General features: G+C 44.8%; 1 protein-coding gene across 1 annotated transcript in view; it reads left to right on the top strand.

Annotated features, from left to right (window-relative positions):
- cacna1ba (calcium channel, voltage-dependent, N type, alpha 1B subunit, a) overlaps positions 1–24669 on the top strand; it is a 320635-nt gene that overhangs the window by 245791 nt on the left and 50175 nt on the right. The window contains exons 38-40 of the mRNA XM_084024282.1: positions 569–719; positions 21219–21346; positions 21574–21670. Coding sequence (XP_083880408.1) covers positions 569–719; positions 21219–21346; positions 21574–21670 — 376 coding nt within the window. The remainder of the gene's footprint in view (positions 1–568; positions 720–21218; positions 21347–21573; positions 21671–24669) is intronic.

Genomic DNA, 24669 nt, shown 5'->3' with positions numbered 1-24669 from the left:
AAGGCACACATCGGCCAGTTTACTTCAGCTGTAGTAAACAAATTTGCTGTGTATTTGCCATAAACAGGTAAAAAGTATGCTGAGATTACTAAGTAAAAATTATGATTTGTACAAAGTAAGTAAGATCTGTCGAAATCAAGTTTGGATTGATGGGTGCTAGGCTATGCTAACAGTATAGTTGCTCTATTAACACTTAAAATAAGGGAAAAGTTCTCTTCTTCAAGCTTTGTCTTGTGTTACTGAAACGCATCTCAACCTGGGGATACCCGAAAAGCCAGTGCAATCTAGTTGCTTTAGTGTGAAAATATTATTTTCCACTGGGCTAAAAAGTCAATCATTAACATTCTTGAAGTATACTGCTGATTAGTGTGCTGCAAGTACACTCAATTTGAATAAACTGACGTATATTTAATCTAAAACTATAGTTTTTTCTTCATAATTAATTTATCATTTCACAGCCTAGACTGCAACATTTAATGTCGTCAAGGCTGAACTAAGCCCTTTATGGCTTTTTAATCAAAGCTTCTCTGTTGCTGCTCTTTTTCTTCTGTGTTTTTATGTGTGTCAGGAGTGCAACTGGAGAGGCCTGGCATGAGATCATGTTATCATGTTTGAGTCATCGGACCTGTGACGAGCGATCAGGATCCCATGGGAAAGAGTGTGGCAGTGATTTTGCCTACTTCTACTTTGTCTCCTTTATTTTCCTCTGCTCCTTCCTGGTTAGTACTGAAACATACCTAAATGAAGCCACTGTAACCTATTTTATTGTGGACAAATATTTGTATGTTCTTGTTAACATTATTTTTCCATCACATTCAACTTGAATTCCGTTGGGGAAAAAATCATACATATTTTAAGCATCTCACTGTCAAGAAAGGGGGTGCTTTAAATATATAATGCTATATAATTGCAAATAACCTGCTAAAACGAGTCAGTAACCTAATCCAAGTATCACAACATGTGATATGTCATGATTGTGGTTTTCCTAGTTTACTTTCCTGTTTTATTTTGTAGTTTTTGTCTCTTGTGTTGGTTTCCTGTCGTGTACTTCCTGGTCCTTGTTGTTTCTGGTGTCTTGACTTCCCCACCATCTCGTGTTGATTACCTACCTGCCATCAGTGGCGCCGCCAGCCGGAATCCTGTATGCACTGTGCTTACTTTTTTTGAAGGTGAAAAAAAAAATTGATGGTGCTGAACCGGGGGCCGGATTGGAAGATTCAGCGGGCTAGATATTTAAATTATGCAAATCAGCGGGTGACACCAAACAACGTCTGCTCAAGCAAGTCAGAGCTTTTCTTTCTCTCACACAGTGACCTGGAGAGACGCAGCCGCATTTGAGAGGACGACCGCGCGTGTGTGCGCAATTGCGCATACCGTACTGTGCGTGTGTGTCCAAGCGTGTGTGTGCGTGCGTGGAGTGCTCAAAGTGTTTAGGGCGGGGATGGAGGGCACAAAAAAAATATTTGCAACGGGGCCTATCACCATGATATGCGCTACTGATTTCACTGATACTGAAAACATTAGATTTTGTCTTAAAAAAGTATTTTTCCATTTGTTGTTGTATTTGCCGTTTCTGTGCGTACATTGAAATTGAATCCTGGCGGCGCCACTGCCTGCCATAATGTGCTTCACCTGTTCCACGTCAGCTCCCTGCCTCCCTGTGTATATAGTCTGAGGGGGAGATTACTAAGACTGCCACAGTTTGCGCTGCATTTATTATTTAGAGTTTGTACACAGCGCACACTGTGCTTCCTCATTTTATGTAGTATTACCGGGCAAACAGCGCATACTCGCCCTCCAGCATAATTATCCATCCATCCATCGTCTACCGCTTATCGTGTATTTAGGGTCGCGGGGGGGCTGGAGCCGATCCCAGCTTGTGCGAAGGCAGGGTACACCTGGACAGGTAACCCGCCTTTTTACGTGTCTGGCTGCAACCAAAAGACGGCGCACGGCTGAGCTGAGTGGGAGACAGTGGCTTGTGTTGAGCTGTAAATTGTTTTGAAAACCCTGTGGAAATGCAGACTAAAGACTGATAGCTGCAAAACTATATCGAACATGCAGTGGTGGCATGAACTTGCGCTTGGGAGAGACTAAACCCGATCAGATCAAAGCGAAACGGAAGCGCAAACAATTGCCGAAAACAATGGCAGGTGATCAAACGGAGAACAAAGAGACTGACCTACAAAGTTTGATGCTAAGTATAAAAGCTGAACTTGGTGCATTCCGTGCTGATTTCAATAAGTACTCAGAAGAAACGAAACAAGAAATAGCTAAATTAACACTGGAAGTAAAAGGAATGCAGGCAGAGATAAAAAGCACGAAAGGAGAAATCTCTGCCGCGCAACAACTAATCAGTAATCTGGAGGATAAAGAGCCAACTATGAACGAAATATTGACTCATCTGCTGGTACAACAAAGTCTCAAGGCTGAGAAACTTGATTATTTTGAGAGCAAATCGAGGCAGAACAATATTAGGATTCACCAGGTGAAAGAGGAGTCTGAGGGAGCGGATATGGTGAAATTCTTAGATGAGCTGATATCTGTAAAGCTGGACATTCCTGAAAACGAACTGTTCATAATTGCTGCACACAGATCCCCCCAAAAGAAACCAGAGGATGGAGAGGCACCTCGTTCAATAGTTGTCCGGTTCTTAACCTGGAAGACACGGCAGAGAGTTCTACAAGCGGCCTGGGAGAAGAAGAGGGCCCCGATCATGCATGCTGACGAGAGGATTTATTTCGACCAAGACTACTCAGCAGCAGTAATGAAGAAGAGGAGCCAGTATACCGGGATACGAAAGGAATTACGTGAAAGGAAAATAAAGTCTCACTTTATGTATCCAGCGAGGCTGAAGGTGTTTACTAATGGTGGGGAGCAGGTGTTCAACACGGCGACTGAGGCCACCGCGGCGCTCCAAGTGCAGAGCATAGGGGCAAGAATAAGAAGTTGGATGACAAGACAGCTGAACTATTGAAGAAGCTCATGGGAAAAGATAGAGACTGATGGTCTTAAGGTACTCTGATGGACTATTTCTCCTTTTCTACTTTTCACAATCACGTGAATAATTGTGGTTCTCTGGTGGTACCCTATGAACTATCTCTCCTTTTCTATTTGTCACAATCTCGTGAATAATGGGTGGTTTAATTGGTGGTTTAATGAAATGCTGTTTCAAACTAGGGCACAATGATGTTGGCCTTTGGAATTATGTTTGGATTATTGTTTTAGTTATTAGGAACAAAAGAACCACGATATTTAGAAAATAAAATATAGAAACCACAATAAAACAAGTAATATGAAGAATAGTTTTGTCCGAGAGTTACTGAATGAATATAAGTTTGTTTTGCAAGGAGAGAATTGGTTCGGTAGGCTATGCTATATGATGCATTTTTCAACACAGCCACTAGGCTTCCGCACAATGTTGAAGGACAAATAAATGTGGTTGTGTGTTTATGTTTGTGTATATGTGTTGGTTATATGTGTGTATGTTAATGTGTGTGTATGTTACAGCTGCAACATGTAATTTTAGTTGGCAATTTTGCTATGATAATGGGTTTTCTACATTGGAAGGTCTAATTGGTAATGTTTGATAAGCTGCCTAAGAAAGGGCTTAGAATTGCCCACTTTAACATATGCAGTATCAGGAATAAATTAACTGAAGTTGCTGATGTACTATTGGTAAATAATATTAAGATGGTACATTTGAGAATTCATCACTGATGATAAATGGATATAATATGTTTTGAAAAGACAGAAACTCATATGGTGGAGGGGTTGCTTGTTATATTCAAAGTCATATACCTGCTCTAGTTAGGAATGACGTGATGACATCTGATACTGAAGTACTATGGTTACAAATTCACCTGACGCATCTTAAACCAATATGACTAGGGTGCTGTTACAGGCCCCCAAATGCTAATAGCTGTTATGTAGACAAAATTTGTGATATGCTAGATCATGTGAGTAGTACTAATCATGAAGTGTACTTTTTGGTTGATATGAATGTAGACTGGAATTCCTCTTGTTGTCAAATGAAAATGAAACTTATGGATATATGTGCTGCTTGTAGTTTCTCACAGGTTGTAAAGAAACCTACCAGAGTAAGCTTGAAGGGTGATGGCACCAGAGCTGCTACATGTATTGATCACATACTGTATATGTAAATGTACCTGAGGTTTGTTCTGCCTCCATATCTGTCCCTATAGGTTGTAGTGACCATAACCTTGTAGCTATCGTAAGGAAATCAAAAGTTCCCAAGCCTGGTGTTAAGATATTAAAGAAAAGATCTTTCAATAATTTCAATCCAGACAAATATAAGGAAGATATTAAGAATGCTGAATGGTCAGAGGTGTTCTCAATGCAAGATCCAGAGGAAGCACTTTTAGCTTTCAATAGAATACTTATGGCTGTGGTGAACCATCATGCACCAGTAAGAAAGTTTACGGTTAGAAATGCTTGGACGAAGAACTAAAAGGATATATGAAGGAAAGGGATCAAGCAAAATTGTCAGCAATTTCATCAGGTCTCACATCTGACTGGCAAGTTTATTGCAAATTAAGAAACTTCCATCCATCCATCCATTATCTTCCGCTTATCTGGGACTGGGTCGCGGGGGCAGCTGCCTGAGCAGGGACGCCCAGACTTCTCTCTCCCCGGACACTTCCCCTAGTTCCTCCGGGAGGACCCCAAGGCGTTCCCAGGCCAGCCGGGTGACATAATCACTCCAGCGTGTCCTGGGTCTTCCTCGGGGTCTCCTCCCGGTGGGGCATGCCTGGAACACCTTCCGAGGGAGGCGTCCAGGGGGCATCCGATACAGATGCCTGAGCCACCTCAACTGGCTCCTCTCGATGTGGAGGAGCAGCGCATTACTTTGAGTTCCTCCCGAGTGACGGAGCTCCTCACCCTATCTCTAAGGGAGTGCCCCGCCACCCTGCGGAGGAAGCTCATTTCAGCCGCTTGTATCCGGGATCTTATTCTTTCGGTCACGACCCAAAGTTCATGACCATAGGTGAGGGTAGGAACGTAGATTGACCGGAAAATCGAGAGATTCGCCTTTCAGCTCAGCTCTCTCTTCACCACGATGGCCCGATACAACGGCCGCATTACTGCAACCGCTGCACCGAACGTTAATCTCACGTTCCATCCTTCCCTCACTCGTGAACAAGACCCCAAGATACTTAAACTCCTCCAGTTGAGGCAGGAACTCTCCCCAACCCGGAGGGAGAAAGCCACCTTTTTTCCGGTCGAGAACCATGGCCTCAGATTTGGAGGTGCTAATCCTCATCCTGGCTGCTTCGCACTCGGCTGCAAACCGCCCCAGGACATGCTGGAGGTCCTGGCTCGAAGGAGCCAACAAGACCACATCGTCTGCAAAGAGCAGGGATGAAATCCAGTGGCTCCCGAAACAGATCCCCTCCGGCCCACGGCTGCGTCTAGAAATCCTGTCCATAAAAAGAATGAACAGAACCGGTGACAAAGGGCAGCCCTGCCGGAGTCCAACATGCACCTGGAACAGGTCTGACTTACTGCCGGCAATGCGAACCAAGCTCCTGCTCCAGTCGTACAGGCACCGAACAGCCCTTAGCAGAGGGTCCCCGACCCCGTACTCCCGAAGTACCTCCCACAGAATGCCACGAGGGACACGGTCGAATGCCTTCTCCAGGTCCACAAAACACATGTGGACTGGTTGGGCAAACTCCCATGAACCCTCGAACACCCGGGTGAGGGTATAGATTTGTTCCAGTGTTCCACGGCCAGGACGAAAACCACATTGTTCCTCCTGAATCCGAGGTTCGACTATCGGCCGAATTCTCCTCTCCAGTACCCTGGAATAGACTTTCCCAGGGAGGCTGAGGAGTGTGATTCCCCGATAGTTGGAACACACCCTCCGGTCCCCCTTTTTAAATAGAGGGACCACCACCCCGGTCGGCGAGTCCAGAGGCACTGTCCCCGACTGCCACGCGATGTTGCAGAGACGTGTCAACCAAGACAGCCCCACAACATCCAGAGACTTGAGATACTCAGGGCGGATCTCATCCACCCCCGGTGCCTTGCCACTGGGGAGCTTCTTAACTACCTCGGTGACTTCAGCCCGGGTAATGGGTGGATGAACCTCCGAGTCTCCAGCCTCTGCTTCCTCAATGGAAGACGTGTCAGTGGGATTGGGGAGATCCTCGAAGTATTCCTTCCACCGCCCGACGATATCCCCAGTCGAAGTCAACAGCTCCCCACCTCCACCGTAAACAGTGTTGGTGGAGGGCTGCTTCCCCTTCCTGAGGCGCCGGATGGTTTGCCAGAATTTCCTCGAGGCCGACCGATAGTCCTCCTCCATGGCCTCCCCGAACTCTTCCCAGACCCGAGCCTTTGCTTCAGCGACAGCCGTCTTCAGCTTGACAGTATCCCTTACTTCCGGTGTCCACCACCGGGTTTGGGGATTGCCATCACGACAGGCACCGGAGACCTTACGGCCACAGCTTCGAACAGCCGCGTCCACAATGGAAGCGGAGAACAAGGTCCATTCAGACCCAATGTCCCCAGCCTCCCTCGGGATCTGATCAAAGCTCTCCCGGAGGTGTAAGTTGAAGACCTCCCGGACAGAGGGTTCCACCAGACGTTCCCAGCAGGCCCTCACAACACGTTTGGGTCTGCCAAGTCTGTCCAGCTTCCTCCCCTGCCAGCGGATCCAACTCACCACCAGGTGGTGATCAGTTGACAGCTCAGCCTCTCTCTTCACCCGAGTGTCCAAGACATACGGCCAGAGGTCAGATGACACAACCACGAAGTCGATCATTGACCAGAGTAGAAGAGAGTCCAGCCTCTCTCAAGGAGTTGGGTTCCAGAGCCCAGACTGTGCGTGGAGGTGAGCCCGACTACCTCTAGCCAGTAGCGCTCTACTTCCCGCACTAGCTCAGGCTCTTTCCTCCCCAGTGAGGTGGCTAGTGGCTAGTGTCACTGTCCGGGGATTGGGTCGCCGGGGCACCCGCCCAGGACAGCCACCCAGATCACACCGCACCCGCCCCTTCTGTACCCTCCTGCGGGTGGTGAGCCTACAGGAGGGCGGACCCACGTCGCTCCTTCGGGCTGTGCCCGGCCAGGTCCCGTGGGCAGAGACCCGGCCACCAGGTGCTCGCCTGCGAGCCCCAACCCCGGGCCTGGCTCCAGGGTGGGGCCCCGGTGACGCCATTCCGGGCGACGTAACATCCTCGTTTGTTTTGTTTCTTTTTCATAGGGGGCTTTGGAACCGCTCCTTAGTCTGACCTGTCACCTAGGACCTGTTTGCCTTGGGAGACCCTACCAGGGGCATTAAGCCCCGGACAACATAGCTCCTAGGATCATTCAGGTGCTCAAACCCCTCCACCACGGTAAGGTGTTGGTTCAAGGAGAAGGAAACTTTGTAACCAAAATTAACAAGAAGAAAAATAAATTATTTTATGAAGATAGAATTAATTAAATCAAACATGATAGTAAACACTTGTGGAAAACCTTGGAACAATTTATTAAGAGAAAACACTAAGCCTACACTGTGATAACCCAAGGGTAATAATGCATGCACACTTTGCATATAGTTAGGGGTACTTTACTGAACTTCAGCACAGACAGACATGCCATGTACACAAGTGGGGAGCAACCACCTCAACTGTCCCACCGGGCTCAAAAACCGACACAAAGGTTCCGGGGTGCAAACCTATAATAAATTAGTGACACACAGTCAATCTATATCACTTCTCCCCCTTTAAGTGAAAACATAGAATATACCAATGAAAACCACATACCTTAACTTACAGTTCCCATCCATCCATCCATCGTCTACCGCTTATCCTGTATTCAGGGTCGCGGGGGGGCTGGAGCCGATCCCAGCTGTCATTGGGCGAAGGCAGGGTAGACCCTGGACAGGACGCCAGTCTATCGCAGGGCCGACATGTAGAGACAGACAACCATTCACGCTCCCATTCACACCTACGGGCAATTTTAGAGTCACCAATTAACCTATCCCCATCTTGCATGTCTTTGGACTGTGGGAGGAAGCCGGAGAACCCGGAGAGAACCCACGCTTACACAGGGAGAACATGCAAACTCCACACAGAAGGAGCCCGGGCCGACCTTGCTGTGAGGCGACAGTGCTACCCACTACAACACCGTGCAGCCAAAAAACTGACACTTCACATACAATGACAAAAACATTGCCTTCTTTATTTCACCACATTTCTTTTCACCAGTTCAACATCTCAGTCTATCTGGAGGCTTATGCTGCCTCTTTGACTTTCTCAACCCTGCTGTCGTGTCCACCGGTTCTGCAGCAGCCTGTGCTTCTTGAGCAGAGCTTGAGACAGGAGCAGGTGGGGCAGTTTGCACTGACAGTCGATCAGATGAAATAGACAGTCCATCAGTGTGCTCAGGTGATGCAGGCACCACCCAACAGTCCATGGAGCTGCTCAAACAATCCTTGTGTGAAACACTCTGTGGCTCCTCCCCACCCACATCAAGGCGGAGTTGCACGTGATGCTGGTGGCGGCGAACCTGCCTGCCATCCTTTAGATCCACCACAAAAGACACTGGACCCGTCCGGCGGTGAATAACTCCTGGTAGCCAGGGCGGGCCCCTGGCGAAGTTTTTGACATAAACAGTCTCCTGGCTTAAAGAACCTTTCTTTAGCATGTTGGTCTCGCCTCACCTTTTGCTCATCCTGTGATCGGGCCACCTTTGCTGCCACGTCTGGGCGGAGGAGATCCAGATGAGATTTGGGTTTTCTTCTCAGTAGCATTTCTGCTGGCGGTAAACCCGTTGTTGTGTGAGGGGTAAGCCGATACTGGAACAAGAAACGTGCAAGCTTAGCTTCCAGTGAGGGACCTGCCATCTTTCTCAGACCCTGTTTCAGAGTCTCGACTGCACGTTCTGCCAAACCGTTGGAGGCAGGGTGATAAGGTGCAGTGAGGATGTGACGTATTCCATTTTTCTCCACGAACTCCTTGAAAACCTTGTGAACATGGGCCCGTTGTCAGACACAACAACATCTGGCAGTCCATGTATAGCAAACACACTCCTGAGCACGTCAGTGGTGACTGGAGCTGTGATGTTTGTCATGATATGTACGTCCATCCACTTTGAATGTGAGTCCACCAGCACCAGAAACATATGACCCATAAAAGGACCAGCAAAATCCACGTGGAGCCTGGACCACGGACGGCTGGGCCACTCCAAGGGGTGGAGTGGAGCAGGTGCTGGCATCTTCTGATTACTTTGACACTGTGAACATGCTTTTACCTTTTCTTCTAAGGCGCAGTCCATCCCAGGCCACCACACAAATTACCTGGTGAGGCTTTTCATCCAGGAGACTCCTGGATGGGCCTCATGCAGTTCATCCATAATCTGGGCTCGTCCTGGGGGTGGAACCACCACTCTGGATCCCCAGAGGATACATCCATCAAGAACACTTAGCTCCTGCTGACGGTTGGCATAAGGTTTTAGCTCCTCCTGCTCAACCACTGCTGGCCAGCCCTGCATCAGCATTCTCTTCACCTGTGATAACACTGGGTCTCGTTCAGTCCACAGCTTGATTTGTTTTGCCGTCACTGGAGAGTTTGACAGCCTGTCTAACAAAAATACAGTTTCTGGAGGTAGGCTAGATTGGCTTGGTGTCTCTGGGAGAGGAAGACGGCTGAAAGCATTAGCATTCGCATTGTCACTGCCCGCTTTGTTCATTATGCGATACTGGTATGCTGACAAAGTTAATGCCCAGCGCTTCACTCTTGCTGCAGCCATGGGTGGAATGCCTTTTGATTCACCAAACAGACCTAATAGGGGCTTATGGTCTGTAAAGATTGTAAAAGGGCGACCGTACAGGTACTGATGGAAACGCTTAACAGCGAAAACTACAGCTAGCCCTTCCTTCTCTAACTGAGAATATCCTTTTTCTGCTGCTGTGAGAGTGCGTGACACATACCCAACCAGTCGTTCAGCTCCATCCTCCATGCAATGTGAAAGAACGGCTCCCACACCGTAAGGTGATGCGTCACAGGATAAGATGACGTCTTTGTCTGGATCAAAATGCACCAGCAGTGGCGCAGAGTGTAACAGTTCTTTAACCTGCTGAAAAGCTTTCTCTTGAGCCTGCTGCCACGTCCATGAGGTGTCTTTGTGCAGCAGCTGGTAGAGAGGGGCGAGTACAGTCGAGAGCTCGAGTAAGAACTTCCCGTAGTAGTTCACTAAGCCCAAGAATGACCTGGGCCCTCATTTATAAAGCTTGCGTACGCACAAAACGGGGCTGGAAACGTGCGTACGCCACTTTCCACGCAAATGTTGTGATCTATAAAAACCAAACTTGACGGGAAAGTGTGCGTACCCGTAAGCAAACTCTGAGGCATGCGTACCGGTACGCACATTCTGGAGACTGGAAGGGAATCAGCAGTAAACGTGAGAAGAACTATATATTTTTGATGACTCGCACACATTTAATTACACTCCATATCATACGTTAGATCTGCGTTATCATGATGAACTCAGCAATGTTTTTGACGCTTTTAATGAGTGATAGTTTTTTTTCATATTAACACCTTCTTTTAAAATCTGACTTGTATCTTAAATCAAAATAATTTTGAAATATTGAATCAGCGCTGTCACCGCAGGAGGAGGAGACGGCCCAAATGCATGTAATGCAGTATACAATAAATACCTTCCATTAGATCACTGCAGAACACAGCGGGAATAACTAAATATTCTCCTTATTTATGTGCATATATCATCAACGCACATACATACAGCCATTAAGCCATCGTATACTTGTTACACTTATCCTCGTTTTTAAACCACCAGAGCGCAGAGGAAATGCGCTATAATGAGTGGCACGCTCGTGCGCGCTCAGTCGTGGAGCGTGGAGAGCGCAAATTTATCGATGACCCCGAGCCTCGGCCCCCTGCCCGACTGGAGGGGTATCAACAGGGCGCAAGAATCTGTGAGGATGTTATGCGTTTGTAATATAAGGAAGACAACAATCAATGTTCATTGTAAACGTATTATTTTATTAATCACAGTGCACGTTTGCCGTAGCTCATCTGCAACGTTGTTGATGGCGGTGATTGTGTCTCGCTGAAGTTGCAGGACGGCATCAGTGAGCACCCGACCGCTTGATGTGCCATGCGTCCGGGGTGCGCTGCTGCTTTGCGCAGGACCCGGACGCTGTGCCGAGGGCCCGTCACCCTCCTCACATCACCCTCCTCACCCTCCTCTACGCCACACGCTGCAGACTCTGGAAGGACAAAAACTATTTAACGTTTTGTTTTATATACAATAAAAGTTAAAAACTGTTCACCCTTATCCCTCTGGTCTCAGTCGCGTCTGTGTCTCCCTCCTTTTCAGACACAATCCCCGTCAAAGTCACATCAAAATCAAACTTCCTCAAATACTCTAGCAATACATTAAATCCATGTTAGGAGCGGAAATATGTAATTTACCTTCAGATCACGTCCGCTCCGTCCCACTGACGCCGTGGACTGCAGCAGCAATGTGTTGCCACTCGCACTGCGTCTTTTTATTCGTGATCCCGCTGCTGTGACGACTAAATTAAATTATTGTCCGGGCCTCCACCTCCCCAACAAGTGTCTCTTTCTCCGTTTCTGAAAAGTTACGTTTCTTCGCTATTTTTCTGACCTGTCGCCGTGATCCACCACACGGAAACGATTGCATGCCGGCTCACTTGTAGGTGATCCTGTGATTTATAAAGGGAACATTGCGTACAGCTTGCGTGCGCACAGTTTTATAAATCAGATTTTTTTTTGGCGCACGCAAACTTTGGCTTTTTGGCGTACGTACACTTTTAGTAAGGATCCTACGCACAGTTTTATAAATGAGGGCCCTGAGCTCTGCGACATTCTTTGGACTTGGAGCCTCCTTTATCGCCCTCACCTTCTCTTCCACCGGAGATATTCCTTGAGCTGAAATCTGGTGGCCCAGGTAGGTGACACTCTGAGCTTGGAACATACACTTACTGCGCTTCAGACGCAGTCCCGCGTCTGCTAGTCGTTTTAACACCTGTTCCAGATTTTTCCGATGCTCGTCTTCTGTTCTACCTGTGACCAGAATGTCATCCAAGTAGACTGCGACGTGTGGAATGTTTTGCAGAAGGTTGTCCATGGCACGTTGGAAAATAGCTGGACTGGAAGCGACGCCGAACATCAGGCGGTTGTACTTGAACAGCCCCTTGTGGGTGTTGATGGTCACATATTGCTTAGAATCCTCATCCAGTAACAGCTGCTGGTATGCATGACTCATGTCCAACTTAGTAAATGTTTGTCCACCTGCCAGTGTGGCAAACAGGTCCTCCACGCGAGGCAAAGGATTGGTGTCGAGTTGTGAGGCTTGGTTTATGGTTAATTTGTAATCACCACAAATGCGTACCCCACCATCACCTTTCAGCACCGGCACAATCGGAGCTGCCCAGTCTGAGAATTCAATGGGCTCAATGACACCTAACTGCTGCAGCCTGTCCAACTCAGCCTCTACTTTAGCCTTCATGACGTATGGGACTGAGTGTGGTTTGAAAAAGCGTGGTTGTGCTTTGGGGTCCACACACAGCTTCACTGTAGTGCCACGTAGGGTGCCAAGCTCATCCTTAAAAACCTCTGCATATTTTGCCAGGATGTCTCCAATCACTTCCACATACCTGATTTCTCTCCAATTCAGGCAGATTTTCTGTAGGAGGTCACGTCCCAGCAAACTCGGTCCATATAGCCCCAAGAAGCGGAATGCACTCACCCGTGTATTGTCTCAGTCTAATATTAGTCTCTTTAAGCACAGGTGCTTCACCAGAGCGCCACAAACTGTGGAAGGTTGCTTGACTTATCACTGAAGCTGAGACGCCTGTGTCAACCTCCATTTCCAGGTCTTTTCCATTCACCTGCAATGTTGCATAGATGGGCTCTGTCCTTGGCTCACTGCCATCGATGAGGTTGAACATGTTAAAGGAACACTGCTCCTCAGGCTCCTCACTCTGCACCTGATGTGTTGCCCTGGGCTTTGCCTTCCCCCAGTCTTTGTTTTGCTTATGTTTAGCACCCCTGCACTTCTTTGCAATGTGCCCTTTTTTCTTGCAGTTGTGACACACCGCATCCTTAAAGCCACAATCATTGGCCAAGTGTGCTCTCCCACAATGGTAACATTCAACGGACTTTGATGGCTTGCCTTTTTTTCCTTGTACACGTGATGAACGGCGCTTGACTGCGTGCTACCTTTAGCCTTTTGAATGTCTTTAGTGTTGTTAACTGCCGTTTCCAATGTCTGAGCAATGTCCAGCGCTTTCATGAAGGTAAGCGTGGTTTCTCCTAACAAACGGCGCTGCATGCCATCATCGTTTATGCCACAGACTAACCGATCACGTAGCATGTCATCCAGCACCGCCCCAAACTCACAGTGTTCCGACAGTTGTCTCAGCTCCGCCACGAACGCAGCTACTGAAACCCCAGGCTTGCGGGAATGAGTGTGGAACTTGAAACGCTGCACAATCACTGAGGGCTTCAGGCTGTGATGATTTTGCACCAATGTCACCACCGCGTTGAAGGTGAAATCACCTGGTTTCCGCGGCGTTGCTAAATTGCGTACCAACTTGTAGGTTTTTGCACCGCACACACAAATTGACCGTTTCTTTTCCTCTTCCGAAATGCCATTCGCCAGGAAAAAGTGCTCGAGTCTCTCGACGTATTCAATCCAGTCGCCGTCCCTTTCGACGAATTCACTGAGCGAAACACAAACTTCTTCTCCGACCCTAACTTCACTTTCCACCGCTACCAGCTTTAATCTTCCTTGCCAAAAAGTGTGATAACCCAAGGGTAATAATGCACGCACACTTTGCATATAGTTAGGGGTACTTTACTGAACTTCAGAACAGACAGACATGCCATGTACACAAGTGGGGAGCAACCACCTCAACTGTCCCACCGGGCTCAAAAACCGACACAAAGGTGCAAACCTCTAATAAAGTAGTGACACACAGTCAATCTATAACATACACCATCTAACCTAGGTACTGAGGGAGGTTTTCTCACAAAGCCAGTAGACAATCAAATCATTTAAACAACTACTTCATGACAAAAATAGATAAATTGGAAAGTAGTGTCAGCTTACAGTCCAATAATATAGACTTATCTCTTCAGTTAATAGCCGAGATTATGGAAAGCAAAGAGTGTAGTTTTGAATTCAATCAAGTTAGTGTTGCTAAAATTGAACTGATGTTGATGACCTGCAAGCCATTAGCGCCGTTAATTAACGACGCCGTTGATGTCCGTTAACGCTGTTAATGGTGTCACTCTTTGTGACTCAGATTTATTTATTTTATTCAGTGTGAAGTTATTTTTCCTGCCTGTTAATTTACTTTGAAGTTACTTTTACATTTTACTCACTCTTTGTGAGTCAGCTTTATTTATTTTATGTATTTATTTAATGGGCTTTATGCACAGCTCTACTACTTCCTGAAATAAGCCAGCTCGTTTATTTCCTGTTTTACATTGTTGGACAAATTGATTAATCCAGGTGTGCCTGACCATTGTTGTGAGGTCAGACACACCTGGATTAATCAATTGGTCCAATAATGTAAGACAGGAAATAAACAAGCTGGCTTATTTCAGGAAGTAGTGGAGCTGTGCATAAAGCCCATTCAGTGTGAATTTAGGTTTATATTTTTGTTCTTTGTCAATAACAATAAACTGATCTTAAATGTGTCTAAAATAAATTGTATAGTAATCGGTACAAATCATTCTTTAAGTTCAAAACCAAAGCTTAATCTCACAATAAATAAAACCGTGATAAAGCAACTAGAAGAAGTAAAACTTTTAGGAGTTATTATTGACAATAAATTATCATGGGATAAACATGTAAAAAAGGTTGTGACTAAAATCGGAAACGCCATATCAATAATCAAAAGATGTGCTAAATATATAACGCACAAACTTGTTAGGCAAGTGATACAGGCTTTGGTTTTGTCTAATTTAGACTACTGCTCTATAGTCTGCTCCACTACTTCATTGAGTAATATAAGGAAGTTGCAGTTGGTCCAGAATAAAGCAGCAAGAGTAGCTCTTTCTTGTGGATGGAGAACTAATAGTATTAAAATGCACAAATCATTAGGTTGGTTAGATGTAAAAACTAGATTTTTGTCATTACTGATGGTTTTTATTAAGAATGTCATAATAACAAAATCACCTCTTATTATTTATAGAAATTTGTCTTTCAGTTCAGTGGCACATAATTATTCAACAAGGCATGCAGTTGGAGGTTGTTTCACTTTACAAAGATCCAAGACTATGTTTCAACGTACAGTTATATATAGGGCAATGCAACAATGGAACTTACTCCTTTATCATATTACTCAATTAAATCTATATAGCTTTGAAAAACAACTTAAAAGTCATTATCTAAATATGAACTTTGATTGATGCAGCTGTCTTTTTGTGTTGTTTTGTTTTGTATTTGTTTTGTGATGTCAACCATGTTTTATGTGAAATGTAATTACATTTGTCTGTGTGTTCTTTTTGTTTTATGTTATGTATTCATGTAATGTATGTCATGTCTGTTATCATTCTGTGTATTTCTACATTGTATTTGTCACACTGAAATATGATAGACCCCAGGAAGAATAGCTGCTGCTTTGCAAAAGCTAATGGGGATCTAAATAAAAACAAAACAAACCAGTCTATCGAAGGGCTGACATGTAGAGACAGACAGGTAACCAGTCTATCACAGGGCCGACATGTAGAGACAGACAGGTAACCAGTCTATCACAGGGCTGATATTTAGAGACAGACAGGTCTCCATCCTGCATGTCTTTAGACTGTGGGATGAAGCCGGAGAACCCAGAGAGAACCCATGCATACATGGGGAGAACATGCAAACTCCACACAGAAGGAACCCGAACCGGGAATCAAACCCGGGACCCTCTATCTGTGAGAGCCCTCCAGTGTAATTAGCGCGCCTCTAAAAGAGCAATGAATGGGCCAGCATGTATATAACAGGGATCTTGAAACGATAAAAATAAAGTGCTAAAAAGCACATGAAGCAGCGAACCAAGGAAACGGTAACGTACAACAGGGCACCATCCAGGCCTGAGACATCCAGACCTGAGACATGCCGACCTGAGACATCCAGACCTGAGACATGCACGTCAGCGACCACTCGTCTTCTCAGAAAAATAAAACTACCTGAGCAAACAGTCTCAGATACACCATTCACTAAAAAATAATAAAGAACACAAAAACGGAATTGTTCTAGTCTGCGTTGATTATTTATTTTTTGTAAATATCGAGGAATATGTAATTAGGCGGCGTTAACGCGTATCCTCCCATCTTTTTGCGGGGAACTTCCACTTTCCCCATGACCCTCCCAGGAGCGCATATTGAAAGCGCTACTTGTCTTTCTGCTCATGTGGCACACAATCTGCACTTTTACCCAAGTGCTCTGTTTGTAAATACCGTTCCATGTTTTTACACACTTGTTGCAAAAGGATTGCGCCTCAAGTGGGCACAAATGTGTTAGTAAATCTAGCCCTGAGTTTTTCTCCTGTCTCCTTGTCGGTCCATTGTGTTTGTTACCCCGTTGTGTTGCACTGCCCTGGTTCCTTGGTAGGTACTCATGTTCCCGTGTCCAGCCTTCCTGTGTCCTTTTGGTTTTTGTTCATAGTAAGTGTTTCGTCTTATTTTTGAATTATCCTGTTTCATTTTGAATGCTGTTTTTTTTCCCTTGTGGCCTCCCTCAGTTTTACGTTGTTTTGACAGTTAAAATAAACCTTTTTTCATTTACCTTTTTGTCTCTGCCTGCTTTTGGGTCCAACCATTTACCCCGCAATACTAATCGTGACAAGAAATGTTGCTTTATTTTTTACTTTTGGATAATTACCATTTAGCTGAATACCAAACATGCAAAAAAGAAAAGAAACATGCTGAATTGTTTTTCAATGCAAGTGAAAATGTCATAATCTCCCAAGGACTACAATCATTCATCACATTTGTGTTACCAGATTTTACCTTGGCGAAACAGCAGTACCCATTTAAATTTACCTGTTGGTCAGGTCCATATATATTGGGACATCGACACAATTCTCTTCTTTTTGGCTCTATACACCACTACAATGGATTTGAAATGAAACGCACAAGATACGTGCTTTAACTGCAGACTTTACAACCAAATCAGGTGAACGGTGTAGGAAACAGTTTCTATATGTGCCTCCCACTTTTTAGAGGACCAAAAGTAATGGGACAATTGACTCAAAAGCTATTTCATGGACAGGTGTGGGCTATTCCCTCATTATGTCATCATCAAGTAAGCAGGTGAAAGGTCTGGGCCCTGTACTACGAAGCGAGTTCAACATAGCCAGGGTATCTTTCAGAGATCCAGCTTAAGTAACCCTAACAAAGGCAATCGGAGATAAGCGGTCACACAAAGCTGGTGATCAACTCGTTAACTCAACCCAGGGTTTACCTGTCCAGCTATGAGCGCGTGCACATGAAAGAGGCGGGGTTTGCAGCATTTGACCAATCACATACATGGATCAGTCTACGGCAGCGGAGCGGCGTATTTCACGTACGAGGAGCAAACCATAATCTTACAGAAATACGAAGAAGTTAAACATATAATGCAGGCAAAAGGCAACAGTTTCATCTGCCAAATTCAGGAAGGACAGCTGGCAAAAACTCGCTGACTGTGTGAATGCGGAAGTCGTATTAATAGTATTAGTAGTATAATATGACTGCCCCATCATAAGGACACTACAAAATCTGACTGATTAAATGGTCACTTTAACTTCGCAGATAGCTTAGTGGTAGAGTTACCGCCCCATGAACCGAGGCTCCCTGCAGCGCACCTGGGTTCGAATCCGCCCTTCGGCCGACTTTTAAATCATGTCGTCGCTCTCTCTCTTCCCTTTAAGTCTTATAATGTCCTTCCGCAATAAAATGCCAAACATATAACTTTAAAATGATTAATGTGTTGCTTGGATGTATTCTTATAACGTGGTTTATGACAATATCAGCCTCATTCTTTCAGCTGCAATCCCGGCGGTGTAAAACGGACTTGGGAGCAAATCAAATAAATATAAAAACATAATTCAAAGTGGTAAGTAGGCTGTACGCTGACAAAGAAAAGTCTTTCCCTCCGATGAGAATCTGTATCTCTCATAAAATCAGGGACAGAAAAAGGGTTTTGCCGGTCTCAGTACACTCTATAGTTCACCTACGAGACCCTCTCACGATCCACCGAGCTTCTTTTTTTTTTATATCTGCGCACCAAGAGAGCTGATTGGTCAGTCGGCGGTATGTTTCTCCACGTTGATCTCTTATCAGGAACATAACCTGCTCCGGAGCAGGTTAGCTCCACAGCGTAAGTTACCATGGCGATCTACCCTGGTAAGAAGTGAACCAGCGTCGTAGGACGGAGAACCCAGGGTTAACGCTTAAGTTACCTCGCTAAGCACAAATCCTGCTTCGTAGTACAGGCCCGTGGACTTGATTCCAGGTGTGACATTTGCATTTGGAATTTGTTGCTGTTATTGCTCAACATGAGATCCAAGGAGCTGTCACTGTCAGTGAAGCAAGCCATCAAAACAAACCCATCAGAGAAATAGCAAAGACATTAGGTGTGGCCAAATCAACTGTCTGGAACATTCTTAAAAAGAAAGAATGCACCGGTGAGCTCAGCAACCCCAAAAGACCTAAAAGACCACGGAAAACAACTGTGGTGGACGACAGAAGAATTCTTTCCCTGGTGAAGAAAAACCCCTTCACAACAGTTGGCCAGATTAAAAACACACTCCGGGGGTAGGTGTCTGTGTTTCAAAGTCAACAATCAAAAGAAGACTTCACCAGAGTGACTACAGAGGGTTCACCACAAGATGTAAACCATTGGTGAGCCTCAAAAACAGGAAAACCAGATTAGATTTAGCCAAACAACACCTAAAAAAGGAAGAACATCCTATGGACAGGTGAGACCAAGATCAACATGTATCACAGTGATGGGAAGAGAAAACTGTGGAGAATGAAAGGAACTGCTCATGATCAAATATACCACCTCATCAGTGAAGCATGGTGGTGGTAGTGTCATAGTGTGGGCATGTATGGCTGCCAATGGAACTGGTTCTCTGTATTTATTGATGATATAACTGCTGACAAAAGCAGCAGAATGAATTATGCTTGTGTTTCGAGCAATATTATCTGCTCATATTCAGCCAAATGCTTCAGAATTCATTGGACGCCGCTTCACAGTGCAGATGGACAATGACCCAAAGCATACTGCAAAAGCAACCAAATAGATTTTTAAGGCAAATAAGTGGAATGTTGAATGAGTCAATCACCTGATCTGAATCCGATTGAGCATGCATTTTACTTGTTGAAGACCAAACTGAAGGGAACATGCCCCATGAACAAGCAGGAACTGAAGACCGTTGCAGTAGAGGCCTGGCAGAGCATCACCAGGGATGAAACCCAGCGTCTGGTGATGTCTATGCCTTCCAGACTTCAGGCTATAATTGACTACAAAGGATTTGCAACCAAGTATTAAACATTGAAAGTTTGATTTATGATTGTTCAGTTTGTCCCATTACTTTTGGTCCCTTAAAAAGTAGGAATCATACATAGAAACTGTTGTAATTCCTACACCGTTCACCTGATTTGGATGTAAATACCCTCAAATTAAAGCTGAAAGTCTGCAGTTAAAGCACGTCTTGTTTGTTTCAAATCCATTGTAGTGGTGTATAGAGCCAAAAAGAAGAGAATTGTGTCGATGTCCCAATATATATATATATATATATATATATATATATATATAGACCTGACTGTATGTTTGCTGGAGCAGAGATTTCCCGCACTGGAATCCCTCTCATCATCTTGATGAACTGGAAAATGCTCAAACCATCCTTTACTTGCACTGTTCTGTCATGTTTCCACCTAGTCAAAGCATTTTTTTCATAAACATTACAGGCCACTGTATGAGTGTTATAATGCATAAGTTCATGTGCAGAGTATGTCCTTATTTCTTTTAAATGTTTTAAAAATCATAATCCTGTTCATAATCCCCATTTGTACCAGATGTATCAGTAATCTGATTACTATTTTTCTTTCTGTAAAGGAATACATTAAAGGAGTCATCACCTGGTTTTATACGTATCCAGCCCCCCTTGGATCGCTTTGGATCAATTCGTAAAACTTATTAGAAAAAAAAAAAATAAATTTAATCAAACATTGAGCTTGTTCTGACCCTTTTTCGTACCGCGATTTTATCACGCGAGATTACGCGCGAGGTTTTGACTGGTCCGGATGTGCATTGTATAATATGTAATGAGGCGCGCGTTGATTCGCCGCAGGAAGGACAGAGCCGGGGGGGCTTGCCTGCATGCAGACTCCAAAACATAATGGCGGCGCTTCGGCGATTTCAGGTAGCGGACGGGGCGGGGTTGGGTGGTGAAAGAGGGGTGGGCTTATGCAAGTAGCCGCCACGGTGACGTCACCGAAGGCGCAGAATCAAAATCTCGTGCTTTAGGAATGCACACCCTTGTGTGCTATTCCTGTTCGGAAAAAGAGCAGAAGCGAAAAAACGGCGCCACTTTCAAACTCCAGCCTTTCAGGCAAGTTTCAACTGAGGTCAAACACAGATATGCATGTTTTAACAAGAGAAATTGCGATTTCCAGGTGATGACTCCTTTAACCACTTTTTGTATCCTACTTATGCATTCCCCATACAAAATTACTCCACAAGCCTGGTTCTATATCAATTTGGCCTGCATCACTGAATTTTTTACTGACCCAGTCAGGAGCATCCTAATGTGAAGCCCTTCATTCTATGACATGTGATGATGATTACAAAGCTGCAGTCACACCAGAAAGTAGATACATACAGTCATAATAGCTCTGTAAGCTAGCTGGCTAAATTGGCCAGCTCTAAGAGCTAGCTGGCTACTAAAGCTCGATTGTTAGTTTATTCAGTAAGTGCAATAAATGTATCATCTCATTTTTAAAGCTGTGCTTCTTTAACGAGGTGATTTATACTCGGACAGGTGGTACAGGACAGCTAACATTGTAAAATATTATGCTATTCTGTGGACACTCTGGCTCTCTGTTCCCTCAAATATCCGCACTGTCAAAACAGTTAACCAAAGTTCAACTGGACACAAAAAAATTGAATTGAGATAATTTAACGTTGCTCTAAATGCAAAAATGGCCAAGGTGTAAAATCTCATATGTGTGTTCCAGATGCTGAACCTGTTTGTGGCTGTCATAATGGATAACTTTGAGTACCTAACCAGAGACTCCTCCATCCTGGGGCCTCATCACCTTGATGAGTTCATCCGAGTTTGGGCCGAGTATGATCCGGCTGCATGGTATGTACACTCCTCCCTCTGGGCCCCAGAGTGTTATACCATGTAAAGTGGGATAAACTCTAAATTAACTCCTCTCTTCCCTGCTCCTGTGTGACTAAGGTGACTAAATGAGGCATCATGCACCAGCCTTGTTCCCTTGTTGTATGCAGTCAGCCAACTGATGATCATTAATTTATTTTAAGCTGTCCTGAACATTTGTTGATTTATGTGCTTGTTCTTTTCCACAGCGGGCGGATTTCCTATAAGGATATGTACAATTTGTTGCGCGTTATCTCACCCCCCCTTGGCTTAGGGAAGAACTGCCCTAATAGGGTAGCATACAAGGTTTGCAAATACCAGACGTTTCCATCACTAGGGTGCTTTGTGTAACTCGATGCCAAAAAACTTAACTGAATGGCTGTGCACCAATGAAATCGCCTTTACACTAGCATCCTTCCCTCCAAACTGACTGGCTTTGGTTGATGATGCCAGAGTGGAAACAAAGCTTTCAAAGCCACAGCATGGTCCAACATGCTGCCATGCTTACCTTTCTCTTGTCTGTAATGTATAGACACTTCCTGTCAGTTTGAACCCTCAAACATTTTGATCACTTCATTGGAGGTTCTAAGGATAGAGGCAGTTGTATGCTGAGTCAGTTGTGTGATTTGTGGTATTGGGCTACATAAAATTGACACAAAATTGACTTGACTTGACATTCAGGTCTCTAAACTATATGAACCAGATCTAAAGTCTTATGAAGAATGTGGTACTTTAATAAAGCCAGGCTATGCCCCAACAAAGCTTGGGCTGGCATTGAAACCTTTGTCTCCATGCACCCTGGTTGAAGTACCAGTGGGATATCTGCTAGCATGTCGAGGCAGACATCCCTGTTACAATGCTGTCATTTCTCTTCCCTCCCATCATAATTCTGTGTGTTGGGTCAACCCATCCTCCCCACTCTGCTTTCCCACCAAACTCACTTTGTCATTCCATGTTTCCTTTCAAGGATCCTGAGCTCCACAGTGATGCATCCCCGTGCCCCGACACAGAGGCCGAGGATGACATCCACCTTATATCTCACTCTAGGAAATCTATTGACAAGAGATTTCTGTTTTTCCTTTCCATTGTTCCTGTTCTCATGTTTTATTGGTTTCTTCCATTTGTTCCTCTCCTCCTTCTCTAACTCCCCATCCTTCTCTCTTTACGTTTTGTTTGTTTTTGATTTCCTACCCTGTGAAGTGGCCGTATCAAGTACCTCGATATGTATCAGATGCTGCTCCACATGTCCCCACCGTTAGGTTTGGGAAAGAAATGTCCTCCAAGAGTCGCCTACAAGGTAGACCCTCCTCTTCCTCCATCTTCCTCCCTGTGCTCAACAATCTTTCTAACATTGGCGTAAACTCAAACCAATATCTGTGCTCTGCAGCCTTCCCTCGTTTCTTCACTTAGTTTTGCTAGCGCTCTGATATTGTTGGTGTAAGCCCCTACCTCGTTTTTTACTGTGTTACTGTTCCTTTGCGTGGACTCATACCCATCACTAATGATAGTAACATGAACCAAGAAAACCTAAAGCTATGTTAGTTAGCATATCGTCTTTATGGAGGGACTCTGCTCCCTTGTGTCTCATTATGTTTGAATGGTACATTCCTAGTTGGGATTTTATTTTGGGGAGCAGTGTGAGTGTGTGTGTGTCTGTGTGAAGGTGGATGTGTGTGTGTAGCTTTTGTAGTTTTTTTGTGGGAGCAATACTTTGTGTGCTTTTCACTTTGTTGCTTCTTTGCTCCCCATTCCCTCTCATTCTTATCTCATCTCATCTCAGTCTTTCCACTTTTGGTGATATGTGTGCGTTTGCCCGTGTGTTAGAATGATTGTGCTGCACACCATTGATAATGTCAATGTGATTATGTTATGTATTTGTTTACTTTTGGTTGAATACTGATTGGACCACTGAGAAAGAGACAGTGTCTCCTCTCCAGCCAATATTACAATGTGAATTGTATCCGGATGTCTTATCTGAATCAGGAAAACAAATGCTATGTGATCATCTAACAGTAGTTTGATTACATTATGATCAGATCTCATCCAGGCTGCAACCTCCAGTTCTGAAAAGTAAAGCCAAGCTAGAGTGCCTTAAACTTGCATTCTCTCTACTTGCCAACGAGGGGCGACTCCATCGTGTGCCTAAAGAAGTCAGATTGCATGGAAGTCTATGAGAACCCTACTTCTCTTGATTTATTACCTTAGTTAACATTGTAAACATGAGTTTATGGTCTCAATCTCTAGTTTCAAATCTTCTTCAATTAGTACATTATGGTCCATTTAGAGTCCAACAGACCAGAAAACAATGCTTGGTGGCTACCTTACACTGCTTTGCAAGTTATAACGTTATTTTCATTGTTTTTATTGCAATTTTTGTTCCCATTCAACAAACAAACAGTGTCTACAACACTAGACACAAAGCAAAACACACACAAAACATACACTACAGCTCTTACATAAGAGATGAACTTATGACATGATACAAGAGGTGGTGAATCTTACAGTACACGAACGTCGTTCAAGTCCACAGCAGTCCTTTTAATAGGGTGGAGGAAAGGTCTAGACCAATATAGTCCAAAAACGGGCGCCATACTCTGTAGAACTGATCTACACTGTGATGTATAACGTTAGTAAGATATTCTAAAGGGATCAATTCAAAAATTATTTTGTGCCATCCACAGATAGAAGGAACCTTGTCACTGACCCACTGCAAAAGAATATTTTTCCTAGCTGCAAACGTTAGAATATTATATAGTCTTTTGTTGACTGCTGTTTTTGTCACTTGAAAGACCTAGAATCAGGGACATGGGGTCCATTTCTATATTAATATGAAAAATTCTCTCCATTTCACTTATAATTTCAACCCAATATCTTTGAAGTTTATGACATGACCAGAAACAATGGGCCCTAGTTTCGTAGACCAGGCGTAGTCGGTGCGCAGCGCACCTGCGCCACGCCGACGGGGTGTGTCCGCCTGGACTTTGCAAGTTTCGTGCACCGCGCAGGCTAGCGCAGGCACTCCTCCCGTCACTCCCACCCGCGCAAGTGGGAAAGAGGGAGGAGAAGAAGGCGTGAGTGGGAGACGAGGAGGAGACAAGGCGTGGACTGGGATTAACACAGCCGATTCAGATCTTCACCAATCAAATGAGCTCCTCTCCTCACCTTTAATGCATTAGGGGAGGTTCAGTGCAAGTTTCGTCACTTGACAACCCAATGACAGAAGCAGTGCCACTCCCACCACGCGCTGTGCGTGCGTATAGTCATGATAATTATAATGCCGATATTATATCACTATAGAAATTGTA

Source organism: Eutrigla gurnardus (genome assembly GCF_963514095.1).
Source record: "Eutrigla gurnardus genome assembly, chromosome: 13".
Lineage (NCBI taxonomy): Eukaryota > Metazoa > Chordata > Actinopteri > Perciformes > Triglidae > Eutrigla > Eutrigla gurnardus.
This window is presented reverse-complemented; position numbering and strand designations above follow the sequence as displayed.